At 52.5% G+C, this 22,998-nt stretch overlaps 4 protein-coding genes and 1 long non-coding RNA gene across 11 annotated transcripts in view; 2 read left to right on the top strand and 3 right to left on the bottom strand.

Annotated features, from left to right (window-relative positions):
- Nucleotides 1-8,458, bottom strand: part of CFAP161 (cilia and flagella associated protein 161) — a 73,793-nt gene extending 65,335 nt beyond the window's left edge. For all 3 annotated transcript variants that reach the window (XM_016125843.2, XM_036231873.1, XM_016125852.2), the window contains exons 1-2: nt 7,913-8,458; nt 5,083-5,295 (exon numbers count right to left, since the gene is read on the bottom strand). The gene's annotated coding sequence lies outside the window, so the exon portion shown is untranslated. The remainder of the gene's footprint in view (nt 1-5,082; nt 5,296-7,912) is intronic.
- On the bottom strand, nt 155-3,148 carry TLNRD1 (talin rod domain containing 1). Its single transcript, XM_016125841.2, has one exon. The coding sequence runs from the start codon at nt 1,894-1,896 to the stop codon at nt 805-807; it is 1,092 nt and encodes a 363-aa protein (XP_015981327.1). The 5' UTR covers nt 1,897-3,148; the 3' UTR covers nt 155-804.
- Nucleotides 3,246-7,662, top strand: LOC118611395. Its single transcript, XR_004954322.1, has 2 exons — nt 3,246-4,169; nt 7,423-7,662. It is a non-coding gene; the product is annotated as an uncharacterized LOC118611395 (long non-coding RNA).
- Nucleotides 8,459-9,753: 1,295 nt separating the features above from the next.
- On the top strand, nt 9,754-15,920 carry MESD (mesoderm development LRP chaperone). The gene is made up of 3 exons (XM_016125823.2): nt 9,754-9,963; nt 13,153-13,385; nt 14,525-15,920. The coding sequence occupies exons 1-3, from the start codon at nt 9,754-9,756 to the stop codon at nt 14,784-14,786; spliced, it is 705 nt and encodes a 234-aa protein (XP_015981309.2). The 3' UTR covers nt 14,787-15,920.
- Nucleotides 15,921-20,537: 4,617 nt separating this feature from the next.
- Nucleotides 20,538-22,998, bottom strand: part of LOC107500506 (cell migration inducing hyaluronidase 1) — a 113,247-nt gene continuing 110,786 nt past the window's right edge. For 3 of the 5 annotated variants that reach the window (XM_016125821.2, XM_036231863.1, XM_036231864.1), the window contains one exon: nt 22,603-22,730. In XM_016125821.2, coding sequence (XP_015981307.2) covers nt 22,603-22,730 — 128 coding nt within the window. Of the gene's footprint in view, nt 22,731-22,998 lie in introns of all 5 variants that reach the window. The other 2 variants (XM_036231862.1, XM_036231861.1) reach the window with 1 other exon arrangement.

The raw sequence follows: 22,998 nt of genomic DNA, 5'->3' as shown, positions 1-22,998 counted from the left end.
GCTCAAAGAACTAGCTCTTGAGGAAAAAGTAGAAAGGGGACTGGGGACCCACCTCACTGCTACTGAAGCCGACTTTCCGGGGTACCTTTCCAGAGGTGACACGCGGCACGCAGCATCGCAATTATTGAAAATCCATAGTAAGTGCAAAAAGCCATCTGAGAAACATAACATTTTAATAGATGAAATAAATACTCCAGTACATGCAAGGTAAAAACTTGACATTGGGGGGAAAAAATCACTCTATAGTGTAAATTAAAAAATAAAACACACACTCACAGTAGCTTTTCCCCCCATTTGCAAATCACATGGCAAAGTCATACCCTTTCCACACCAAGTATACGCCTAATCCAACTTAAAAAAATAACAACATACAAAAAAGGTAGCTACATCCATGTCTAAGGAGTGAAAACTGAGGTAACTTTTTAATTAGGAAAAAAAAGACCAAAAAAGAAATGAACCCATGACCTCCTTCCTGCCCAATTAATTAATAATAAAATTTAGCTGAGGAATTCCTGAAGAGGGGCTGGAGGGGCGTGGTGGGGTGGGACGGGGGTAACTCCGCGATCTTCCATTTCCAGGTCCCTCTCTACGCGTATGGGCTGCGGCGCACCAGGGGCCCTCCGACGTGCCTGTAAATTGGATGCACGGCCCTGCTTTCTGGAAGATTCCTCTCCAGCATTTAACACGGGGGTGGGGGGAACTTTCAGCTATGATTTCTTTGGTATAAATGGAGAGGGGCAGACATTAAGTATCTTCCTTTAGTCTGGGGGTGGAGGAAGGGGAGTGGTTGGGGGTGGTTGGGTGCTAATTCACAGAATTGGAATTCACTGGCGGTAAAGTCCTGGGCGAAGACCTCTCCCTTAAAGCCTGAGATAGCAGGGTGCAGCCTTCAGACACGGCGCAGGCCGAGTTCCTCAGCCTCTCCCTGTGGTCCGACATCTTGGCGCCCCCGTCGGGGTGCAGAGCCAGATCCCTGAGGCACTGGGTCAGGAGCACACAGGCCGACACCACGCTCATGGCGCCGCCCAGGATGGCGGTCTGCACCGCCTTGCCCTCGGCGCTCACGGCCGCCGCGCGACCCAGGAACTGCGGCTCTGTGGCGAAGCCCACCAGCGCGCTCACCGCCTGCACCAGCGGCCCGCTGAAGAGCGCGCAGCGGCTGCGCGCCAGCTCGCTGGGCGCCGCCTTGACCTCGCGCACACAGGCCAGCAGCGCCGACGCGCTCGTGCTCATGCACTTGACGCCCAGCTTGAACTGCTCGCGCGCAAAGCGGTCCCGGGACTTCTCGCTGGCCAGGGCGCAAGCGTCCGTCAGGAACTTGAGGTTGCGCGACAGGCCCTGCGACACCTCCAGCAGCAGCTGCGGGGTCATGTCTGCCAGCGGGGTGGCGCGCAGCACGGCGCAGCCCTGCTCCACCTCGTGGCGGCAACGAGTCACGCGGTAGCGGTCCACCAGGCCCGGCTGCGCGGGCTGCGCGCCCGGCGTGGCCACGGCCGCCAGGTAGGCCGCGTGGGCGGAACACTCGGTCAGTGACACCACCAGGTCGCCCAGCTCCACCAGGCTGTCCCCTGCCTCGCCGAAGCGGCCCATGTTAAGCTGGCTCTGCACGTCGTGGGTGAGGATGGAGAGCCCCTTGGTGCGCGCGATGATGGTGTCCCGGCACTGCTCGAAGGACTCGGCGCCGGCCCCGGCGGAGGCGGGGCCCTCGAAGAGCACGGGCCGCGCCTCGCTCGACAGCAGCAGCAGGTCGGCCACCAGCTGCATCTTGCCCTTGCAGTGGTCGCAGAGAGACACCAGCCTCTTCCGCGGCTGCGAGCTGGCCCCGCCGACGGCGCTCGCAGGAGCCGGAGAAGCCGCCTCGCCGGTGGTAGGCTTCCCCGCGCTGCCGCTAGCCATCGCGCCCGGGGGGCACTGGCATGCCGCTGGGGACCCCGCTACCGCCGCCGCTGCCACTGCCGCCGCCCCCGCGGCCGTCGCGACTCAGCTGGCCAGGGCCGCGGTGCCTTCCCCGCACCATCGTGCCATCCACCGCCGCGGGCGGAGGGCGCGGGGCGGGCCGGGGGACGCAGGAGGCTCTTCGCGGCGCGGGGAGGGGCTGCGGCGTTCGGCGTCCCGGGGGTCTTGCAGGAACCATGAACCAGGCGCCGCAAACTCACAGTCCGCGCTCCTCGTCGCCGGGCCGCCAGGAAAGTCCCTTCTGCCGGGCCGCGGCCGCCGCCTTCCTGGGCATGGCCCGGCCCGGCCGCCGGAGCGGGAGGGCGGGAGGGGAAGCTGGGAGTTGTCCTTCCTTCCTTCCTTTCTTTGAAGTCAAAATCCCTTCCTCGAGGTGGGGGGGGAGCGCGCGCCGCGGCCCGGGCGGGCTCCGCTGTCAGCCTCCTCGGCTCGGCGGCGCACGTGGGCTTCGGGCGCCGCGACCCTGCCCGGCAGCACTTCCCCGCGACGGCGGCCGGGGCTGGCGCATCTCCTGCCTCGGGCTCTCGGGAAACGGCCCGGCGGCGGCCGTGGGGCCGAGGGTGTGGTCGGTGCTGGCGCGACCGCGCCGACTGGGTCGGGCGGGAGCCGCACGGATGGCGCACAGCGGCCGGCCGCCCGCCACGCCCGGCGGCCCTTCCCGCCTCGCGGCTCACAGAGCGCGGCCCGGCGCCCGGGCGGCACGCCCTCCGGCCCCGCGCGCCCCGCGGCCCGCCGCTGGCTGTCGGCGCGAGTCCATGCCCGGCGTCTCCTCGCCGGGGGCCCGCAGCGGCTCAGCTCTCCCGCGACCCCGGGCCCTGCGCATCGGACGCCCTGCGCGCGTGTCCCCGGCGGCCGGGGCAACTCAGAAGGTCCCCGCGGCGCTGCGGCCACCCGCCCGGGCCCCGGCTCCTGCCATTTTTGTCAACCTCCAACTTCCGAGCGAGCCCGAGAAACTGAAAGGAAGGGCGGGGGCCGAAAGGCAGAGGGAAACACCGCCTCCTCCCCGCGCGGCACCTCCGAGCGCGGCCGTGGGCGCGCCGCCTGCCCGCCGGGCCGCCGGGGCTGTCCTGGTCCCTGCCGGCCTCGCCCCCGCTCGCCGCCGCCGCCGCCTCGGCCGCAGCCTCCCCGGAGCCTATAGAAATCTTTTGTGTGGCGTCACCGCCTTTCGTTTAAATCCCGCTTCCTCCTCTCGCCTTCCTCCGCCCCCTCGCCGCTCCCGGATGCTTGCGCGATGCGCTGCTCCTCCCCCGGGAAGCGGGCGGCTGCGGGAGGACGCCGCCGCCCACCGCGGACGCTGGGCCCGCCCGGTGGCCCCGGGCCTGCCCGCGATCCCCGGGGACAGGCGGGAGGGACGGGAGAGAGGACGCCCGGCCAGGGCTCCGCGCGCGCCCTGAGGAGATGGGGCGCCGCCGCCTGTCGGCCTTACGTAAGCGCTCAGCCAGGCAGGGGCTCCACGCGTCCTCCGCCCGGGCAGCGAGTCTCAAAGGTGACCTGTTTTCTGGGCTGGATGGAGGAGGTCACTGGATAGCATCCCCAGTGACTTGCTGGGGTCCGTCCCCGCGTCCTCTGGGTCGCCGTCCAGCTCCCCAAGCTGTCCCCCTGCCCTTTGTGTGATTGGTCCTCTCCCCCGGCAGGGCCAAGGGCCCGGGCGGGGTGAGGACTCAGAGGACACGGCTGGATGCTGGCCGCTCCCTTTACCCCCACGTCCCTTACACCCTACAGCGCGGGGCTCTGAGCCAGACTTCCCGGGGTTCGGCTCCCCAGCCACCTGAGTTATGTGACCTGGTGCAAGTTCTCTCTCCAAGTATCCGTTTTCTCATCTCGAAATCAGATACTGTGCACTAACCACTTGAGCGCTTGGCTCATAAATCGCAGCTGTTAGAATGAGCCTTGATCGGCAGTTTGCCCTCTCCTAACTTCCAGCTCTTTGGCTCCATAATGGGGTAATAGTGGCCAAGCCTTTGGAGGAATACGCGATCATCCCTGCCCGAGACACCGAAACGCGCAGATGCCCCCAGCGCCTTCCTAAGGTCAGGGAGATGGCACACGGCAGGCGAGGAGCCCACCCTACCCCTCCGCACGGTACCCGGCGCGCTTATCCCGGAAGTGGTTGAAGCACCTGGGCTTCCTCCCCGCCGAGGGCCCCGCCTCTTCGTCCTGAAACGCCCGCCAGCTGCTCCGCCCGCACACGCTGGGCGTGTCCAGCCAACGGACAGGTTCGTTCCTCTGTCCCTGCCTAAGACCCGGAGTCACCTTTTTTTAGCCTGTGGTCAATGTTACTTACAAGTAGGATAACCCTGCAATTTATCATCAAATCGAAACAGTTTTGAGAGCGAAGCGTGAGACATGTCATCAATAAATTAACCAGGAAGGAAAGACGCAAACCTAAATGGGTGGTCACCCTACTTATAACTGAAAGTGTACTTGGGCACTTCCTAAAACCTAGATAAACCCACTTGTGTTGCAAACCAAGGCTAAGAAAACTGACGATTTTCTAAACAAGCAGCAATTGTGTAGGGTCAATCCCTTTTATCTTTTTAGGAGGGACACAGTTGGATAAATCTCGGCCCTAACGTGGTAACCCAAAAGGAGCACCCTATTCCCTCTGGGCTCCACAAACATTATGAGAAAGAAGTCCCGCCACCCATTTATTCATGAACTGCTCTGGGACCAGGGGTTCTTGCCAAAGCCACTCCGTGCCCATAGTGTCCTACTTTACTTCACGTTCACAGCCTGTTTTGCTGTTGCTGCGGGACCTTGTACCCAGCAAAGTGCCGTTACACAGACTGTCCCATTGTATGCAGGGACCTCTGGTTTAGCTTTAAAAATCTCACAGGATTGTTTTCTTGGTGCTTCCTGCCCAATTTTCTCAGGGTGGCGCCTCCTAACTTATCCTTACAGGTACCATTTCCTCCTTCCTTTAGGTCACTTTTACTTTTTTGCCACTGTGCATTCACTCCACAAATGTGTCCACCCCATGCTAGGCACATTAGGAAAATGAAGGGTCTACCCCTTCTGGAGAGTAGAGTTCAGAGGGCCACAAAGTCATGCAAACGAGGAAGCACCATTCACTATGGGGAAAGTGAGAGCACAGAGTGAAGAATCTATAGCAGAGATAACACTGCTTACCAAAAAGTCCAGCCGCAACTCCCAGGGCCCTGTGATCAGCTCTGACCACGGAGGTGGAGGTGATTTGCCGGAGGAGGCAGTGGAAAGCCGTCTGCACGTCTGCAGGCTCTCTTCCCCTGCTGGAGCCACCCCAGTGCCTGTGCTCTAGACGGTGTGTCAGGGTGGGGGGGCGTCTGTAAGCCTGTGGGACCGCAGAGCAGACCCTCTGTTAACCTGCGTTGAGCACAGAATGTGAGCAAAAGGTGAACTCAGCGTGAAGCCAGTGAGGTCGGAGGCGCAGCTGTTGCTGTAGCATGATTTAGTCTGTGTCTGCCATAGAGCCACCGCAGTAAGGGCATTCTCTGTAGCAACCTCCACCCATTCCCCCTTTAACATTGTCTTAAAATTAATAAGCCAAAGGTTCTGTACAAAGTGTTTTTCACTGAGATGGGAATTGAGTGAGAGAAGAAAACTAAAAATATGTGGACTGAAGGATTGGCTGGGGTAAGTGGATGGAGCAGACAAAAGCCGAGACCATGCAGAAAAAGGTTCAGCCACTGGAGAATGTCTTCTCAGTACCTGGCTCAAGGCCACCACTCAGTAGGAGTTTAATAAATGAGAACAAGATGCAAACAGACAGCTGACTGAGGATCTGGGGAGGAATGAGGGAACCGACGTGTGGGGAAACATCCTCTGCCTGCTTCCTTGCCTATTCTAGACAGTGCAGCTATCGCCTGCAAGTATGACAACAGTAAAAACACTTCGGCTTGCTTATTCCATATTTATAACATAAAGTTTACCATCTTATCCTTGGTTCGGTGGTAGTAAGTACATGCTCACTGGTGTGCAACCATCACCAGGATCCATCCCCAGCAATCTTCCATCTTCTCAGAAATTCTGTCCCCATTAAACACTAACTCCTCCTTTTCCTCTCCTCGCAGCCCCCGTAAACCACCATTCTACTTTTTCTATAAATTCAACTACTCTAGGTAACTTATATAAGTAGAATCATACAATATATTTGTCCTTGTGTGTCTGGGTTGACTTAGAATGTCTTCAAGTTTCATTGATATTATAGCAGGTGTCGGGATTCACTTCCCTTTTAAGACAGAATAACATTCCACCACTGGAGGTACATAGGCATGCTGGGTTTCACACCCAACTTTCACACCGCACTCCAGACTTAGTGGACCAACAACCAAACTGTGCCTTGTCCACAGTGCCACCTGGCGGTCAGTTTGGGGGCATTCTCTGCTTTAATGTATCCTTCCTTTGCATCAGTGTTTGTTTTTGTGCTCATAGATGGGCAAATTCAGACTCGGGCAATCTTTCTTACAGACAGGCAAACATCAATCTAATATTTTCAATAGCTCTTTTAAAGGGGAGGAATTTATTATACCTGGAACATTTACACCTCCCTTCTCTTTTCCCTGATGTACTCATCCCCAAAGGTGGTAAATGAGATTCTGATATTCATGGAGCCATGGCTCACTGGAGAGCAGGATCACTGTGTGACAGGTCATACTCCTTACCCAGCATCTCTTCTTTCTCTCAGTAAGAACATGTGGGCAGGATCTCACCTCTCAAGCCCAAAGCCTTCCCATCCCCACCTCCCTCTCTCCCTCCCTCTGTGCCCTCTCTCTTCACCTGGAGTGGGTCGGGGAGCACTCCGTGGTGGACCAGCTATACTGCGGTGGGCACACCTGAGCATTCAGGTCTCAAGATCTGGGAGACCCAAAATTTCCTCTCATCTAGTTTACCAGAGGCCTGCATGAAGCTAAAGCTTGCTTTCACAGATAAATTCTCCACCCCATTTCCCTACTGGCTAATGATCTTTGGATGTGTTTTCCATTTTCGAGAACCCTATACAGGAGGAAATTTTCAAGGTAATTGCATTATTATAGGTCATATGAATTAAGTGTATTATTAAATGTTGAAATTAGACTTTTTTTATACTCACGATCCCACTGCTTAGGGTTTCCTCTTATTTTACACAGGAATATTATCATTATCATGTCATCCCTTGAGGTCCTAAACTCCTGTTCTCTGCTGTATTGTTTATCTCCTTTGCTAGTCTGCAAACCGTTTAGTGCAGGAACCTTGTTATATTCACATTGCCATAGTGCCTCACCTGGTTCTTGGCTCACAGTATGCCCCTAGTAAATAAATTCTCGCAGAGTTGAACTGAATCAAGTTCCAAATGCCAAACTGGTAGAAACACAATCAATCTAGATGTTTTCACATCAGTGGGTTATAAAATGAATTTCTTCTTTAGATGAAAGTCGGTAGCCCTGGAATTTTTTATACAACCCCAATGATTTCTGTAAAACACTAAATCACTCTTTTTTTCTGTATAACTAGATACTGTGGACCAGGATTCCAGCACTTCTGCACCTTCGCTTGGCAGCTGGCAAGATGAGTGACCAGGGTGACCCCTCCCAGCAGAGCACATGATCAACCACAGCTGTGCATGTGTTTTTAGCATGACTGCACCAGGACAGGGCTCTGAGCCACTGGGTGGAGCAATGGGCCCTGGGGAGAAAGCTTATGATATTTCCCCTATGATTTCAAAAAAGAAAAGGAAAAATCTTCTTTTTCTCATGCGTTGTTTCTGCTCAGTGTCAATAGAAAACACCATGCTGGGTCTACATACAGATGCATGCATGAGCATGTGCTGTACTGGCCGTCACTACAGGGAGAGAATGTAAACTTCAGTGCTCCTAAGAGTGAAGGTGAGGCAGACATTGTTAGCTAGTTGCCCTGTCAGCCTCGACTTCCTCTCTTCCCTTCATAACAGAATCCGTTTTATTCGGGGTGATGAGTAGAGCTAGAAGACAGTTTCCTGGCCTACCTCGGAGGGTTAGGTTCCAGCCAAGGAGATGTAAACAGAGTGTGTGCACTGTCCAAACAGGCTGCTTAAATGAAACTGACTCCATTGAAAGGTATGCTCCTCTTGGCTTTCCTTTCCCTTTTCCTCTGGATGAAAGTCATCTTGATGGCTGGAGCTCCAGTAGCCATTTGGAACTGGTGGTGACCTTGAGGATGGAAATCACAGGCCAGTATGATGGAGGCTGGATGCCAGATGACTGAGGAGCCACAATACTAGCCCTAGATGCCTAGTTTCCAGCTGCTTCTGTGAAAGAAAAATCAACTAATAACGACAGAGCCCTCTTACTTAAAACACTTAAAAAAAAAAAAGTTTTCTGTTATATGCAACCTCTTAATCCTACCCAAGCAAGATGGCTAGTTAGCTAGGATTGCCATAACAAAGAACTACAGGCCATGTGGCTCAAGCAACAAAAAATTTATTTTCTCACTATTCTGGAGGTTCGAAGTCCCAGATCAAGGTGTCGGTAGGGTTGGTTTCCTCTGAGACCTCTCTCCCTGGCTTGTACACGGCCATTGACTATAGCCAATTTTCCTCCTTTTATAAGGACATCAGTCATGTTGGAGTAGGGCCTACCCTAACAACCCCATTTTAACTTAACTACCTCTTTAAATGCCCTACCTCCAAATAGTCACCTTCTGAGGTCCTGGGGATTAAGTCTTCAACACATGAAATTAGGGGGATACAATTCAGACCATAACCCAAGGCGTGAATAAAGAGGTTTATTGCGGCTCTTTTTGTAATAACAGAAAGATTGGTCATAAATGTCCATCAATAGGGCAATAGGGAAATAAACTATTGGCATATTGATAACACAGCATACTTTACCTGTATAGAGAATGGAAGTTCTTCATGTCATATGAAGAGGAAAACACTTAAGGAGCCAACATGCTTACCAATTTGTGCAGCATACTGCCACTAACACGTGTAAAAACAACAAAACCATGTCTGGAGCCACTTTGGTGTTCATAAATGTACAGAAAAAGGTACACAGTATATGACAAACCAACGATTGATGGGTGTAGAGTAGAACGCTTGGAACTTTGCAGGGGATATTTCATAACTACAATAAGTGATTCGTGTGTTTCTTAATTAAATAGCTAAATCAGCAGACCATCCATTTAAAACTCGAATTTCAAGGCACCTCTGGCCAAAAATTTTTTAAGTAAGAAACAAAAAATAGAATGATTCAACCTTGAAAAGGATGAGTCAGAGCCTACGGGGTTGTTCAAATCAGAAGAAATACTGATGCTATTTTAGCAATGAAAAGTAATTTTTTAAAAAGAAAAGCTTGTTCGCGCTCAGGAGATAAGGAATATATTGAAAGCTGGTGGAACTGAATTGAGCAGCAAAATAGTGGGCCCGCTGGACTCGGGACCCTCCCCAAACAAGTCGCTCAGAAGTGTCCTCACACGCTGCTCGGAGGCCGCGGGGAGCGCCGGGCCCCGCGCACGGCTGTCCCGGGGCTGAGGCGGCTCCGACTCACCTCAGAGGCGAGACACAGGCCTCGCGAGGCGCCGCGGGGCGCTCGGGGACCTGCGGGAACGGTCGGCCGCGGCCCTCGCGTCCCACACAGGAAGACGCCGTCCCCTGGCGGCAGACGGGAGAGGACACCACGACCGACCCGCCCGGCCAGAGCCGCAGCAGAACCGGGGCGGCCCCGCGGGGCGGGCCCAAGATGGCGGAGGGGCGGGGCCCCGCGGGGGGCGGGGCCAGAGGCGTGCGCGGGGCGGGGCCCTGGAGCGGGCGTCGGGGGCGTCGGGGGCGTCGGGGGCGGCTTGCGCAGGCGCGGCGGCGCGGCGAAGATGGCGGCCTCTGGCTGGGTGTGCGTGGCCCTGTGTCTCCTCTGCGCCTCTGACCTGCTGCTACTGCTGCTGCTGCTGCCGCCCCGAACCCGCGCGGCCGAGAGTCCGGCGGGGACTCCCGGCCAGGCTGCCCCGCCTCCCCCGAAGAAGAAGAAGGATATTCGCGATTACAATGATGCGGACATGGCGCGTCTTCTGGAGCAGTGGGAGGTCCGTGGCGCGCGCACACCCTCCGGTTCTGCTCTGCCCGGGCCCCACTCCTGCTGACCTTTCACCTCCTCCGTCTCGGTGCCTTCCTTCCGACCCCCAACCTCTCTGCTCTTGCCATGAGTCCTACTGACCCGCTCGAGCTTCTCTTGACCCCTGACTCCGACCTCCATTCCAGTGTCCTCTTCCACCGTTTCTGAGGCTCCTGTCACCGGTCAGCCTCTCACTAGTGAGCCCTACTTCACCTTCAGTGCCCTGGTCGCCCCTTCGTTGTTCCCGGTGGTCAGTGAGCTCTGCAAATGGGGAGGGAGACTTTTTCCACTGCATTCCTAAAGAACGGGGTGAGTGGGTGGTGAGAGGTATGGTGAAGATTACTTTTCAAGAGGGTCATCTCAGATCTAATAGTTCCCCGGTCTCCCAAATCAGAAGTCTTTCAGACTTTCCGTTCTGGTATATTTCCTTGCTGAGAGTTTTGTAATTTGGTGGTCGGCGCAGTAATCAAAAGTTAGTGGCGCTCTCACGGAACTCACATTTTTCATTTAAAAGAGAAACGACTTTTGGCGAGTACGGTTTCCGGTTACTTAAGTGCACTGGAGTGTGTAATAAGCTTTTTAGGTAAAGTTCACTAGCCAAAAGTACGTCGCTGCCTGTTTTCCTACCAAAGGTGGTCGTATTGTTCTGGTTAATTTACGCAGCTCCTGGAGGAGAGGCGAAATGACCCTTGTGTAACTTTGGGCAAGTCACTTGTCCACTCTAGGCTTCAGGTTCTCAGGATCCTTATCTGCAAAATGAGATTTTACTGTATTATTTCTTCCAACACTGATGTTTCATTACTTTGGTTCTCTCTCTCTTTCTCCCTCGATAGAGGCTTTCAGATCTGAGTGTAAAATACCATCTGATGCATTTGACTAGAAGAAAGCAGACTTGTTTTCATGAATATCTGCAGCTGATAGAAAGATGCGGATAGATTTGAATGTGTGGATACCACTGATGAAGAGGGAACTATGTGTGATTCCCCCCACTACCTGTCTCCCTTGTGATCTCTCAGTCTCTCCTGGGCTCTAGCAAGTCAAGTTTCTGATCTACCAAAGTGAGAACACCATCTCATGAAGAAATCCTACTCTGGACATAGTCCTGAACTAGAAAAAGAGGGTGCTGCAGAGACGAACAGAGAATCCAACCATTAGGAACAACAGATAACTAAAAATCACCATTAGATAAAGTAGGAATTGCTGAGTGCTATATAAAGAAAGAAACTGCTGTGGGAATTTCAAAAGACTTAGGGAGGAAATGGCATCTTTAGATAGGCAAGGGAAGGTGGCAGAAGGGCCTTACCAACAGCGGCATGATCTTAGGGTGCGACATGTGGGAACTGTACAGGACAGTGCAAATACTAACAAGCCTCGGTTCTGGAGTTAGATGGAAACGGGTGAATTTTGACTGGTAAAGAACTTCTCTATATATTAGTTTCTTCAACTGAAAAATAGAGGTGTTAATAGCACCCACCTAAATAGTTCTGAAGAGTAACTGAGAAAACATAGAAAGGACCGAGAATAGTGCGGCTCTAACGAGTTAGGTGGGCTGGAACAGATTATGTCTGAAGCAAAGCAGTAAGAAGATGGTGGTAACCAGGTCATGCTAGGCCTCGAATGCTGTGGGGTTTGGACTTCGAAAAGAATATGCAGTCCCTGATGAGTATGAAAAGTTGTGTCATCTGAATGTCACAATAGTGGAGTGTGGTATTTCATCATTCATAATTTCATCCTGAAACATATACTTTCTCTTTGGAGTCCCTTCTGTATGCAGTTTTTTACAGCTGAAAGCATAGCATCAGTGGATTTTCTGTTTGTTTTCAGTGTCTATATATCAGGTATCTCCTAGGTTACAGCATTGTCTTCAGAATACTTTGAGAAGGCTTCAGAATATGCCCTGGGGTAGATGTGTCAGCTGTTAAAAGTTTTTTGAATAGTGGAGTGTCATGGTGGAGTGTCATGGTTAGGACTAAACTTGAGGAAGATTAATTGGTTGGCAAAATAGAGGAAGCATGGGCAGGGGGATGATCTGAAGGCGGAGATAACGGGACAGTTGATATGTACTGAGTGTTCTCATTAGCTGTCAGGACTGCTCTGAGCACAGCCTCTCACTTAATCCTCTTACCACATGGAATGAGGGGGTACTTATCCCTGTTTTCTAGATGATGACACTGAGGCACAGAGAGGTCAAGTAACATGTCCAAGGTACACAGAAAGTTAGTTGACTTTCAAAATCAGTCATTTAACTTTAAAGCCTTTTTTTTTAAAAAAAAAAAAAAAAAACAAACATTTTCCTATACTTTAAAGCCTTTTTTTAAAAAAAACCATTTTCCATTTGCCATACACATGGGTGAACAGACGTGCAAACAAAAGGTGATGAGGAGGACCTGGATGAAGCTAGAAGTGCGAGAATAGGGTAGAAGGGAGAAGTGTGAGAATTGTGCTCCCAACAAGCCTTGGGAGTTGGTTGACTGTGTGACCATAAAGGGATGGCAAAATGCAGTGAAAGGACAGGCTTTGAACCCAGCTTTACCCCTGGATAACTGTGGGCCTCATTTTCCTTACCTGTAAAGCCAGATAACGTCCCACTTTGCAGGGTGCCATGCAGACTAAATGAGTGGATATTTGCAGTCTACAGATGCCAGCGCCCTTTCTCTGCAGGAGCGATTTGCAATAGTGTATCCATCTTCATGGGTGCTTTCTTGTAGGAAACTACTTTCTCCCCTGGTGGAGATCACTAAATTCATCCACTTCTTCCTTGCTAGCACTTTTATGACTCAATGTAATATTTTTGAGATTTGTTAATGTGTCAGTATTTGTTACATGTGTCCTCTTCATTGCTGTGCAATGTTTCCTTAAGTGCCCAAGCCAGAATGTGGCCATTTTTACTGTCTACGATAGTGGGTAGAGTCTTTGCAAGTGAAAGCTCTAGAAACTCATCACTCAAGGGCTCTCTGTGATTGCTGACCTGGAGCGAAGGCAAGTAAGTGTGGCCTGAAACTCTAGGCTTGACTTGAAAGTCAGATAGAGTTGGAATTCAGCTGTGCCTTTCTGTTATAACGTGGGTCCTAAACCTGCACTCAACGTCACATGTGGATATTCTTGCCTCTGCCACTTGAAAGCAGCTTTCTGATGATTGGCGCTTTTCCCTTCCTGACAGAAAGATGATGACATAGAGGAAGGCGATCTCCCAGAGCACAAAAGGCCCTCGGCACCTGTCGACTTCTCGCAGGTGGACCCGAGCAAGCCTGAGAGCATACTAAAAATGACAAAGAAAGGGAAGACGCTCATGATGTTTGTCAGCGTGTCGGGAAGCCCCACGGAGAAGGAGACAGAGGAGATCACCAGCCTCTGGCAGGGCAGTCTTTTCAATGCCAACTACGACGTCCAGAGGTGAGCACTAGCCACATTGCTGCGGAGAGTGTGGGCTGTGCTGGGACTTTTTCTTAGGCTCTAGATCTCATTATTGGTCAAACCCAGTAAATTGTTGTTGTTTCTTAATAACTTATCGATCATAAAGTTTTATCTATCTTTTTACCTTTAACTTTTATCTAAGTGAAAAGTTGTCTAACTCAGCCTCTTCAGAGGCTGAATGAGTTACTCTGACAGTGTGGTTCCTTTAGAAGTTTCTGCTTAGTGGAGAATGCTTTTCTGGTCCATAAAGCTTGGGCCAGACCATTTAAGGGGAAGGGGTCTGGTTTGCACAGCTGAGTATGAGCCTAAGATGTGATTATAAGAAATTTCCTTTTACCTCCTCAATAACGGTCCTAAAACTTAGGGTCTTCAAATGTCCTAGTTTAGGAGAGTTAAAAGTAAAAAAGAAATGAAGGAAAACTTAGTGTCGAGGTTGGCAGAATGCCTCATTAGCTTAACTAGACGCTCAGGGGACAAAGGAGTGTTTTAGTGACAACTGGTCCAAGATGAGCACAGACCCAGAGGGCGGGCACTGGAACCTAAGGGGTGGCCCGCCGGGAGCCCATTCTTTTCCTCTTTGCCCCTTGGGACTTGCCCAGTGCCAAGTGCAGATGCGCTCGGGCTGCTTGCTGTTACTCTCCGTGGTTGGGGCATCTGTTCTGTAGCCAGGTGACCACTCAGGCCTTCATGCACCTCCTACAGCGGTTTTCAGCCTTAGTCAGCAGAAGCCTTTGGTCAGAAGAAACCTTAAACTGGGCACTGCAGAATGTGAATTGGGTTCCAACGCAGCCTGCCCCATACCTCCCCCACGGTGGCCCTGGGCACGTCTGCAGCACCCTGGGGGTATCACTATTGCTGTCCCTTAACGTGGGCACTCACTTCCCCACACGAGGCCAGTTCTGCTTCTATGCTGACCTGAGCTGAGGAGTTAAATAGTTCAGTCAGCCGGGACTTTCAGACGTGGAACGTCAGGCTGCTGCGCTTTGCCAAGGGCAGTTTTTGCTCTGTATTCATGCAGAATGTGAAAGGAGTTGTTTTCCTGGTTGAAGTGCCACAGAACGTCTGCCCCATCAGCCCTTCCCTGCTGTGCACTGACTGTGATTGCCTCTCCCGCCCAGGTTCATCGTGGGGTCCAATCGCGCCATCTTCATGCTCCGTGATGGGGCCTACGCCTGGGAGATCAAGGACTTCTTGGTCAGTCAGGACAGATGTGCCGATGTGACTCTAGAGGGACAAGTGTACCCTGGCAAAGGAGGAGGTGACAAGGAGACAAACAAAACCAAGCAAGAGAAGGGCAAGAAGAAGAAGGAAGAGGGAGACCCGAAATCTCGGGCTTCAAAGGAAAATAACCGCGCTAGGAGTCAACGGGAAGACCTGTAATGGGGCGGCCATGGTCCCTTGTGGGGGCACGTGGGATGGAGCTCAGCCGGGGCTCACGGGCGTGGGGCGGGTCTGGGAAACCGCACACCAGATGCAATTCGAGTCTCTTCTAGAGAGGGTCTGTCACGTGACCAGTCTGTGGTCAGTGTGAGAATTATGTTGAAAGGCTTCCAATAAGGAGACAGGTTTTGTAATTAACATTGGACAATGACAAATTCAGGTTTACTATAAAATCACTTTAAATGGAAACCTGGCTGTGCTACTTTTTCCCATTTAGACTGGGGGAGGGGGGTCACGCCCCCCCACTGCACCTGCTCTGAGCTGGTGTCTGTGGTGTCTGCACCTTTCATTTTGTGTGCCCTGGAAGGATACCAGGTTCTGGTCAGACAGATGTTAAGACTCTTGATTTAAATAGACCAGGCTCTTATGCCGCAAACATTTTCATTACTGTGAAAACAAAACACGCCGTGGGACCACTGCACGCAGCTCTGGAGTTTAAACGTACCACCGGGATGCCAAGGTGTCGCCCCACATCTGAGCAGAAGATGCAGAGAACAGAGTGTAATGTAACTTGGAGACCCTGCGCCATCTCCTGTGAACTTCCTGCACTTGACTCCTTCTCGTCAACTAAAGAGGACTCTTGCTCTCTGCGAGGTGTTGGTGTTCTGTGTCCTCACTTAGGAAACGGTGATGCCGGTGCCGAGGGTTCCATTCAATGTGACGGATTTAAAGGGTGTAAATTGGGACTCAGCGGGGTCCTCTGCAGAGTATGGCAGAAGGCTGGATGACGCCACTCATTTCATACACGTTTCTTTGACAAAGTGCCTAGCCCTGTGTGTCGTGTATGGTCCTCCCGCGGTGCGCTACCTGCTAATGTCTGACCTACTGTTCGTGTCAGGCCTGCTCTGAGTAAGGGTGATGGACTTCATACACAGCTGTCATTTTTAAGAACTACAATTATTTTTGAAACCTTCCATTGTGACTAACAAAATAGCACATGTACATGGTTAGGAAATGTCGTTTAAAAAGGGTATAAAGTAGCAGGGCTGTGCCTAACCACTGCTGCTGCTACTTGTCCCAGTGGAAGCTGCTGTTAATTTGTTTCCAAAAATATGTGCATTTACCCAGCTTGTAGCAACGTGTGTGTGTTTTGGTCTTTGTGTCCTGATTTGGGTCCCTCCATTCTCAGCTCTGAGCAGGTGTTTGCTCTGTGGTCCCCCAGCCTCTGGGCCACCCCACTCCAGGACGAAGAGCTAATAACCCCAGGTGAGTGTCCCTAGCCCGCTCAGTGGCGGTCTCGTTGGATGCGTGGCCAGGGCTGCTGCAGCCACCTTGCCCGTCGGAGGAGCTGCCCGAGCAGATCTAGGACAACAACGAGGGGACGTGGGGAGACAGTGGGTCCTGGTGGCGCTGTCTGAATCTGGGTGTGTCTGGAGCAGGCCCTGCTCCTAGGTGTTTTCTGCTTTGATGTGGGGCAGCTGGCTGGGTTTCTGCCATCTACAGCACCTGTCCTGACTGCACAAAGGAGCATCGCCAGCACACTGCCCCGGCACTGTGCTTCCGCTTAGTCCTCCCATGTTGGACTGTGTACAGCCACCTCCGTCAGTATTCATTGAGTGACATGCTTGGCACTGCTAAGTGCCAGGGACAGCACCTGCCATCGTGAAACTTAATAATTTGGTAAGGAAGACAAATAATCACACGCAGATAAATATGACAACTGTTAGAAAAGTGAGGGGAATGCGCAGTGCTACAGGTGGCTGGAGGAGGGAGGGAGGTGGGGATGGTCGGTGGGGGGGCACCCCAACATGGGGAGCCCAGTGCTCTAGGCAGAGGAAGGGACCTCGCAAAGGTCCTGTGGCTGGAAGCAGCGGAGAAGTGGGGGGGGGGGGCCGTGAGGAGGACTGGGCTGGACAGGTGAGAGGCACAGGGATGGGGTGGTGTGGGGATCTGGCGTGTCCTGAAGGATTGAAAGCTGCTGTGGGCTGGGTGCGAGAGTCTGGTCTGCACTGGCAGCCTGGAGCCTGGGGTAGGGTGGGGGAGACTCCAGCAGCTCAGGCCGTGGGTGCAGTGGCCCCAGGAAGCAGGCTGCCGAGGGTCGACCCGCAGCTTCCCTGCGCAATCCCTGCTGAGAGACACTCGGGGTTTTAGGTTTTTGCCAGTACACACGATGCCGTGATGGACATTTAAACGTGTTACAAGATATTTTGGTGAAACTTTCAATCTGGCGGTACAATGGCTGGAACAAACAGTTCAACATTTGGGCGTGTGTGGCCACGCCACGCTCTCACGTGGTGTGAACGACCTTCACAACAGATCTCGGCCCCTTGCCCGCACGGGCATGTCACTCGCCCATCTCATCGACCTAAAGCCATGTCCTAACTGGCACCCCCAAAGCCACCATACTGGAGAAGCCACGCACAGAAGCCACAGAGAGAGATGACCAGGCAGCACCACCTGTTCCAGCCCCAGCTGTGTGGGTCCCCAGCCCTGGCTCAGACATGTGACTGAGCCTTCCAAGGCTTCCCGCTCCAGCCTTCCAGACGTCCCGGGGCGTGGGAAACAGGGAGGAGCTGTCCAGTCTGCGGATTCAGATTCACGAACAAGAGAAACATCGTGTGATAGACATGTATAAATTTATTTTTAATTTTGCATTTTGTTTTAATGTCTTGATCTAACGCATGTCCATGGTATCTTTGGACTGTCAGCCATGAAACACGAGACCTCAGACACATCCTTCCACCTCGCTTCATCCTCGTGCCCTCTGGTGTTTGATACTTATGCTGACGTTTTTAGTGCGGGTGATTTTTATACTGTGAACCTCTTTGTCTTTTTTAGTGAAACCAACTTAGATAGTGCATGGACCACTAGCCAAGGTAAGGGAATCCACGAACTTTGTCCTGTCTCCCCGATTCTCGCTCAAAGTGTTACTTGTGCGCTGACAGGATGTATACTATATCCACTGCTCCACTGGTGAGGTCTGAGGTCAGCCTTTTGCCTGCCCGGGGATCCTTCCTCATTGCAAACATCCAGTCATTTTGCTGGGAAAAGTCATAGAGTTGACTTTTTAGTTTTTTTTTTTTTTTTTAATATCCTCCTAGAGCATGGTGTGTCATTTTCAATTGCAGATTCACATTTTTTTCCCATCATTTTGGAAAAATTTGTCTTCTATTTTTTTCTTAGCTCTGAATGTTTTATTCTTTTTTGAATTCCATTCCGTTTTTAATGTCATGGAGCTTTGGAACTCGCACACGCTTCCTTTTACCCAACTCCTGTGGACTTCACACCGGCCCTGACCAGGAGGTGTGAGCAGCTCCCAGGGACAGGGGAGCCAGACCAGGGGCGGGGCTTGTGCTGAGCTCCTTCCTAAGATCCCCATCCAGGGAGGCAGAACTGTCCATTTTCTCCACCTTAAGGTCCGGAAACGCGTGGCTCAGCTGGGGAAGGGATGTGGCCACGTTGTCATCACCGTGTCCCCGCACAGAGAAACAAATTAAAAATGAAGGGAGTGGCCTCTGGGGGGCAGCAGAGACCGGCCCTGCCTCGGCCTCCCCACATGCTGCTCTGACTTGTCCCCCATCCTTTGAGGACAGTTCAGCTCCCATTTTAATTAACAGAACGCTTGGTCTGTGCATGCCAAGTACTTGTGAAGATTTGCAGACACCTCTTTCTCTGAATTTCTCTTTGACTCTGATCTGAGTATGCTGTTCTACATGTATTAATTGACTTCATCATTATATAGCAACCTGAGGCCAGAGCTACTATATCATCATCTCCATCTTACAGGGAAACTGGCTCAAAGAAGGTAAGCATTTTTCCCAAGGTCACATCACTAGGGAGTGACAAGGCCGGGACCTGTACTCAGGTAGCTGCTCCTGTCCTCCGGGCTCGCTGCACACCCACGTGTCTGCACACTCGCTCGCCAAGTACGTGCTGCACACCAGCAAATGCCTGGAACTGCAGGTGAGGTAGAAGGAGAGGTGACTGGGGCAGGCGGGCCCTGCCTGCCTGCTGTTTACAGACTGCGTCAGCGGACGCCCAGTGCTGCTCACAATATGGAGAGGGCTGGGCCACCTCATTCACCCTCTGTAAGCCCACAAAGTTGGCCTTAGCAGTGGGTGTGAGGCCTGTTAGGCCCCAGCTCTGAAGTGGGACGGCCCAGCCCTGATTTTATGAGCTGTATGTCCTGGGCACGTGATTTAAGCACCCCCTTGACCAGGGGCACTAACGAGAGTGCCCACCTCAGAGAAGTTGTGATTGCATGGTGAACCCACGTAACACGCTGCACACAGCACTCCGCACTTGACTGTCACCGCGGGGTTTTCTGTTTGGTTTTTTAGATGAATAACGAGGGCTCATAAGGGTTAAACCCTTCGCAAGGTCACAGCTGGGAAGAGGCAGAGTGACATCCTGACCTGGCTTCCTTGCAGGCAAGAACATGCACTGTCCCCCACTTCCTTGGCGCTGCAGCCTCAGATGCCTGCACCCTTGGTGAGACAGCTTTGTCCGAGAGGGCGAAGGCCAGGGGCACGGCCGCCCCGTCCAGGCTGCGCCGCAGGACACGGCAGGCTGACTGTACTGTTTGCCGAGACCAGCAACTTTCAGGTGGATGTTAGTTGTGGGTTTGTCATACATGGCCTTTGTCATGTTGATGTGTGCTCCCTCTGTCCCCACTTTGCGGAAAGTTTTTATCATGAATGGATGCTGGATTTTGTCAAATGCTTTTTCTGCATCTATCGATACGATCCTATGATTTTTATCCGTTTTGTTTATGTAATGTACCATATGAATCGATTTGCGAATGTCAAACCAAACTTCCATCGCAGGAAAAAAATCCCACTTGATCATAGTGAAAGATCTCTTTCAAATACATTGCTGAATTCAGTTTCCTAATATTTTGTTGACGTTTTTTGCATCACTGTTCATTGGGGATATTGGCCTGTAATTCTCTTTTCTCTCTCTACCTAGGTTTGCTGATTTTCTGTCTGGACAACTGTCCACTGACGCCAGTGAGACGTTAAGGTCCCTACTGTCAATGCACTACTGCCGACCGTTCCCTTGGTGTCCGCTCCGCCCAGCGGCATCTGCTTTGTGTGTTTAGGTGCTTCTGTGCTACGTGTGTAGATGTTTACGAGGGTTATGTCCTTTTGTTGGACTGATCCGCTTATCATTACAGAATGCCCTTGTCTCTTGTTATGGCCTTTGCTGTGAAGTCTGTTTTGTCTGATTTAAGTATTGCTACTCTAGCTTTTGATCTTTTTCCATTTACATGAAATATCTTTTTCCATCCCTTCACTTTCAGTCTGTGTATATTGACGGGAGCATTTAATTCACTTACATTTAAGGTGATTATTGATTGGTCCGTGGTTACTGCCATTTTATTGTTTTCTGAGTTTTTTGTGCTTCTCTGTTCCTTTCTTATTCTCTTGCTCCCCTCCCTCGTATGTTGACTTTCTGTAGTTTGTGTTTGGCTCCCTTCCCCTTTATTTCTTGCATAGCTCGCACAGATGTTTGGTTTGTGGTTACCATGTGCTCCATATGTACCAAGCTATGTTCATAGCAGTCACCTGACTGTCATCTTCTCTCACAGGACCTCTCCACCTCCTCTTATGGGCGCCCCCTGGGGGCAGGACAAGGTAGGACTTGGAAGTGAAAGAGGCAGACCCATAGGGCATTTCATCAATCTTATTTTCCTTAGCTATCTGGCTTAAAGTGAGACCCACTTTAAAGGAAAACAAAGAAGCAGACAGCGGGGTGACACCCTTTGTATGTTTACTATGGCGCAGCGAGATTTTCCACACCAGAGCCACGTCCTCTGATGCAAGCAGAAGGCCCTGGGGCCCTCCTTTCAAGGTGGCCAAAGGACATCCCCAAACGTGACATTCAAGACAATTCTTCATTTCTCAGACAAGAGTTCTCCAAGTGCATATATAATAAATAAATAAAAAATATATCTTTGTTCATGGTGACGCCTACGAGAAATGTTTACATACAAAACACACTATACATCTAATTCCCGAAAGAGGACCAGCTGTTTCGGCAACAGAAGAAAGACGAGCATTTCAGGGGTGTGTTGTTTTCCTTAAAAGCCTAGCTCATTTTGACGCTCACGCCCAGAAAGAACAAGGACAATTTTCTGAGCAGTAAGAAAATTTGTGCTGCCAAGAACATGCCTGAATATCAGCTCTTGGTGACAGGCTTCGGAAGGAAGGTCCTACGTAAGACATATGTACAGCTCTGAGGATCTTCCAACAGATACTTTTTGAAATGAACTGAGCCAAAGACAGTCAACATTCCTGGCCACCTGAAGTGATCACATCCCAAGTGGTTCACAGTGTGAGACCCTTGCATAAGAAGAGTTCGAAAAACTCAACAGAACTCTAGACAAGTAGAACATGAGGTCATTTTAACTCACCTCCCTACCGCCACTACTCTGCCTGGAAGGTCCCTCCTGGGATCGGGCCTTTGAGGCTGCCATGTCTTAAGAGGTGGAGTCCTTTTGTCACGTAGCAGCAGAAAGACCTGTTTGGTGGGAAAACCTCTCTGGCAGTTGGCTCAATGGGGGGTGGGGGGTTGGACTCACTAAGTCTCGTGGGTGCAGGTGGGCAGAGGGAGCCGAGAAAGTGCCCTTTGAAGGAGAGACTTCAAGGGGATGGGGCAGGAAAGGGGCAGACGCAGTTCCGCACGAGACCGGAGTGACCCTGGTGCCTCACGGGAGAGAAGCAGCTCAGGTGTTCTCCCTCTCCCAGGGGCTCTCCTGGCCTCTCCCAGGGGCCAGGGAGAGAGCGGGGCACCAAGTGGCAGCTCCAAGGGCCTGAGGCGGACCAGCAGCTGTTTGAGCCCCAAGAGCAGCCAAGGTGGTTCGCCGAGAAGGTTCCGGCGCCCGATGCTGTGTGCCGGGTGCACCTGCACGCCTGCCGAACAGGTATAGCACCAATGGAATCACCGCAGCTGTGCGCGCCCACACGCGGGCCGATAGGTGGTTCAAACAAAGTGGCCCTGCTGCCTCCTCTTACGGAAAGTCGCCCAAGCAGGAAGACCGTGCCCTCCTGTGAACTGGCACTGGTCCCACTGTACACCTGTTTGCACTGCCTGGCATCAGAGGGCAAGTGCACCTGCCTGCCTGTCCTGCCAGATGCAAGCCCCTCAGTGGGGCACCGCCACTGCTACCCTGTAGGTCCCAAGGCCCAGAATCACAGGGGTGTCTACTGCTGAGTTCCACACACAGCATGAGAAGCCACAGACTCTTCTGGAATCTCTGAGCTGAAAGGGCCTTTGAAAGTCATCCAGTCAGATCTCAACCTGGGACAAGGCAGGGCTCGCCCCTTCCCCAAGGGTAACTGACACCACTCCCGCCTCTGCTCTGCTACACGCCCGCCCTGGTCTTGGTCACGGGAACAAAAACATCCTTAGGGCCATGTCTGCCCCCTGATGTGTGTGCCGGGGGCTGTGAGTGACCCGGCACCCCAGTCCACACCACGCCAGCACAGCCCGTCTCCTCACATGGTCCCAACACCACCCCCCCCCCAAACCCTGAAGAGGCACCGATGGGAGAGAAGCACCCAGAGACCGCAGGGAAGACAAGGTCTCCAGTATCAGCCAGTGCCACCCAGGGCTGCAGCAGACACTTGAGTGGGGCAGGTGGAGGCATCAGGGGCCTCGATGTCCTTCACTTCCCTTCCCTGGGCCCATGTGGACACACGGCCTTCCCAGGCAGCGGCCGGACAGACTGGGGGAACCGGCCACCCTACCCTGGTCTGATGCCAAGAGTCTGCCGTCATAGTCCATGTGGGCGGCACTGGGGTGACCGCCGTCCTCACAGCTTCCTCTTCCTCACCACAGGGATAGGCACAACTTGGAAGATTTTGGCCTTGTGGTCGTCAGTGTTCAGATTCACCCAGGTGGGCCGGAAGCCGCCTTTGAAGCCAACGAATGCCATATTTTCTGAAAAGCAGGAATCAGTCGCTTGAGCAGAAACCCCAAAGAAAATGGCTCTATGCCCCCACCTCCCAAGGCTCCCCATCGCCATTCCCGTCCCTTCCCAGGCTGCACTGGACTGTGTCCCCAGGAAGTGCTCTGTGCCAACTACTGACGGTACCTGACAATTGTTTGTATGGGACACGGAGGGTCTCCGCTGAACCTCATAGCCACTTACATGGGTGGCAGCTGAGCTTTACCCAGTGGACTCCCGGGAACCCCAGCCACCTTTGCG

The sequence above is a fragment of the Rousettus aegyptiacus genome, unplaced genomic scaffold, assembly GCF_014176215.1.
Source record: "Rousettus aegyptiacus isolate mRouAeg1 unplaced genomic scaffold, mRouAeg1.p scaffold_m13_p_14, whole genome shotgun sequence".
Lineage (NCBI taxonomy): Eukaryota > Metazoa > Chordata > Mammalia > Chiroptera > Pteropodidae > Rousettus > Rousettus aegyptiacus.
The sequence above is the reverse complement of the archived record's forward strand: the minus strand, read 5'-3'. Positions and strand labels throughout refer to the sequence as shown.

Bases quoted from the DNA above. Each gene is read 5' to 3' on its own strand.
- TLNRD1 (XM_016125841.2), bottom strand. From the start codon at position 1,896: ATGGCTAGCGGCAGCGCGGGGAAGCCTACCACCGGCGAGGCGGCTTCT.
- MESD (XM_016125823.2), top strand. From the start codon at position 9,754: ATGGCGGCCTCTGGCTGGGTGTGCGTGGCCCTGTGTCTCCTCTGCGCC. The intron at 9,964-13,152 runs GTCCGTGGCGCG...CCTTCCTGACAG, and splicing joins GTCTTCTGGAGCAGTGGGAG to AAAGATGATGACATAGAGGA. The intron at 13,386-14,524 runs GTGAGCACTAGC...TCTCCCGCCCAG, and splicing joins GCCAACTACGACGTCCAGAG to GTTCATCGTGGGGTCCAATC.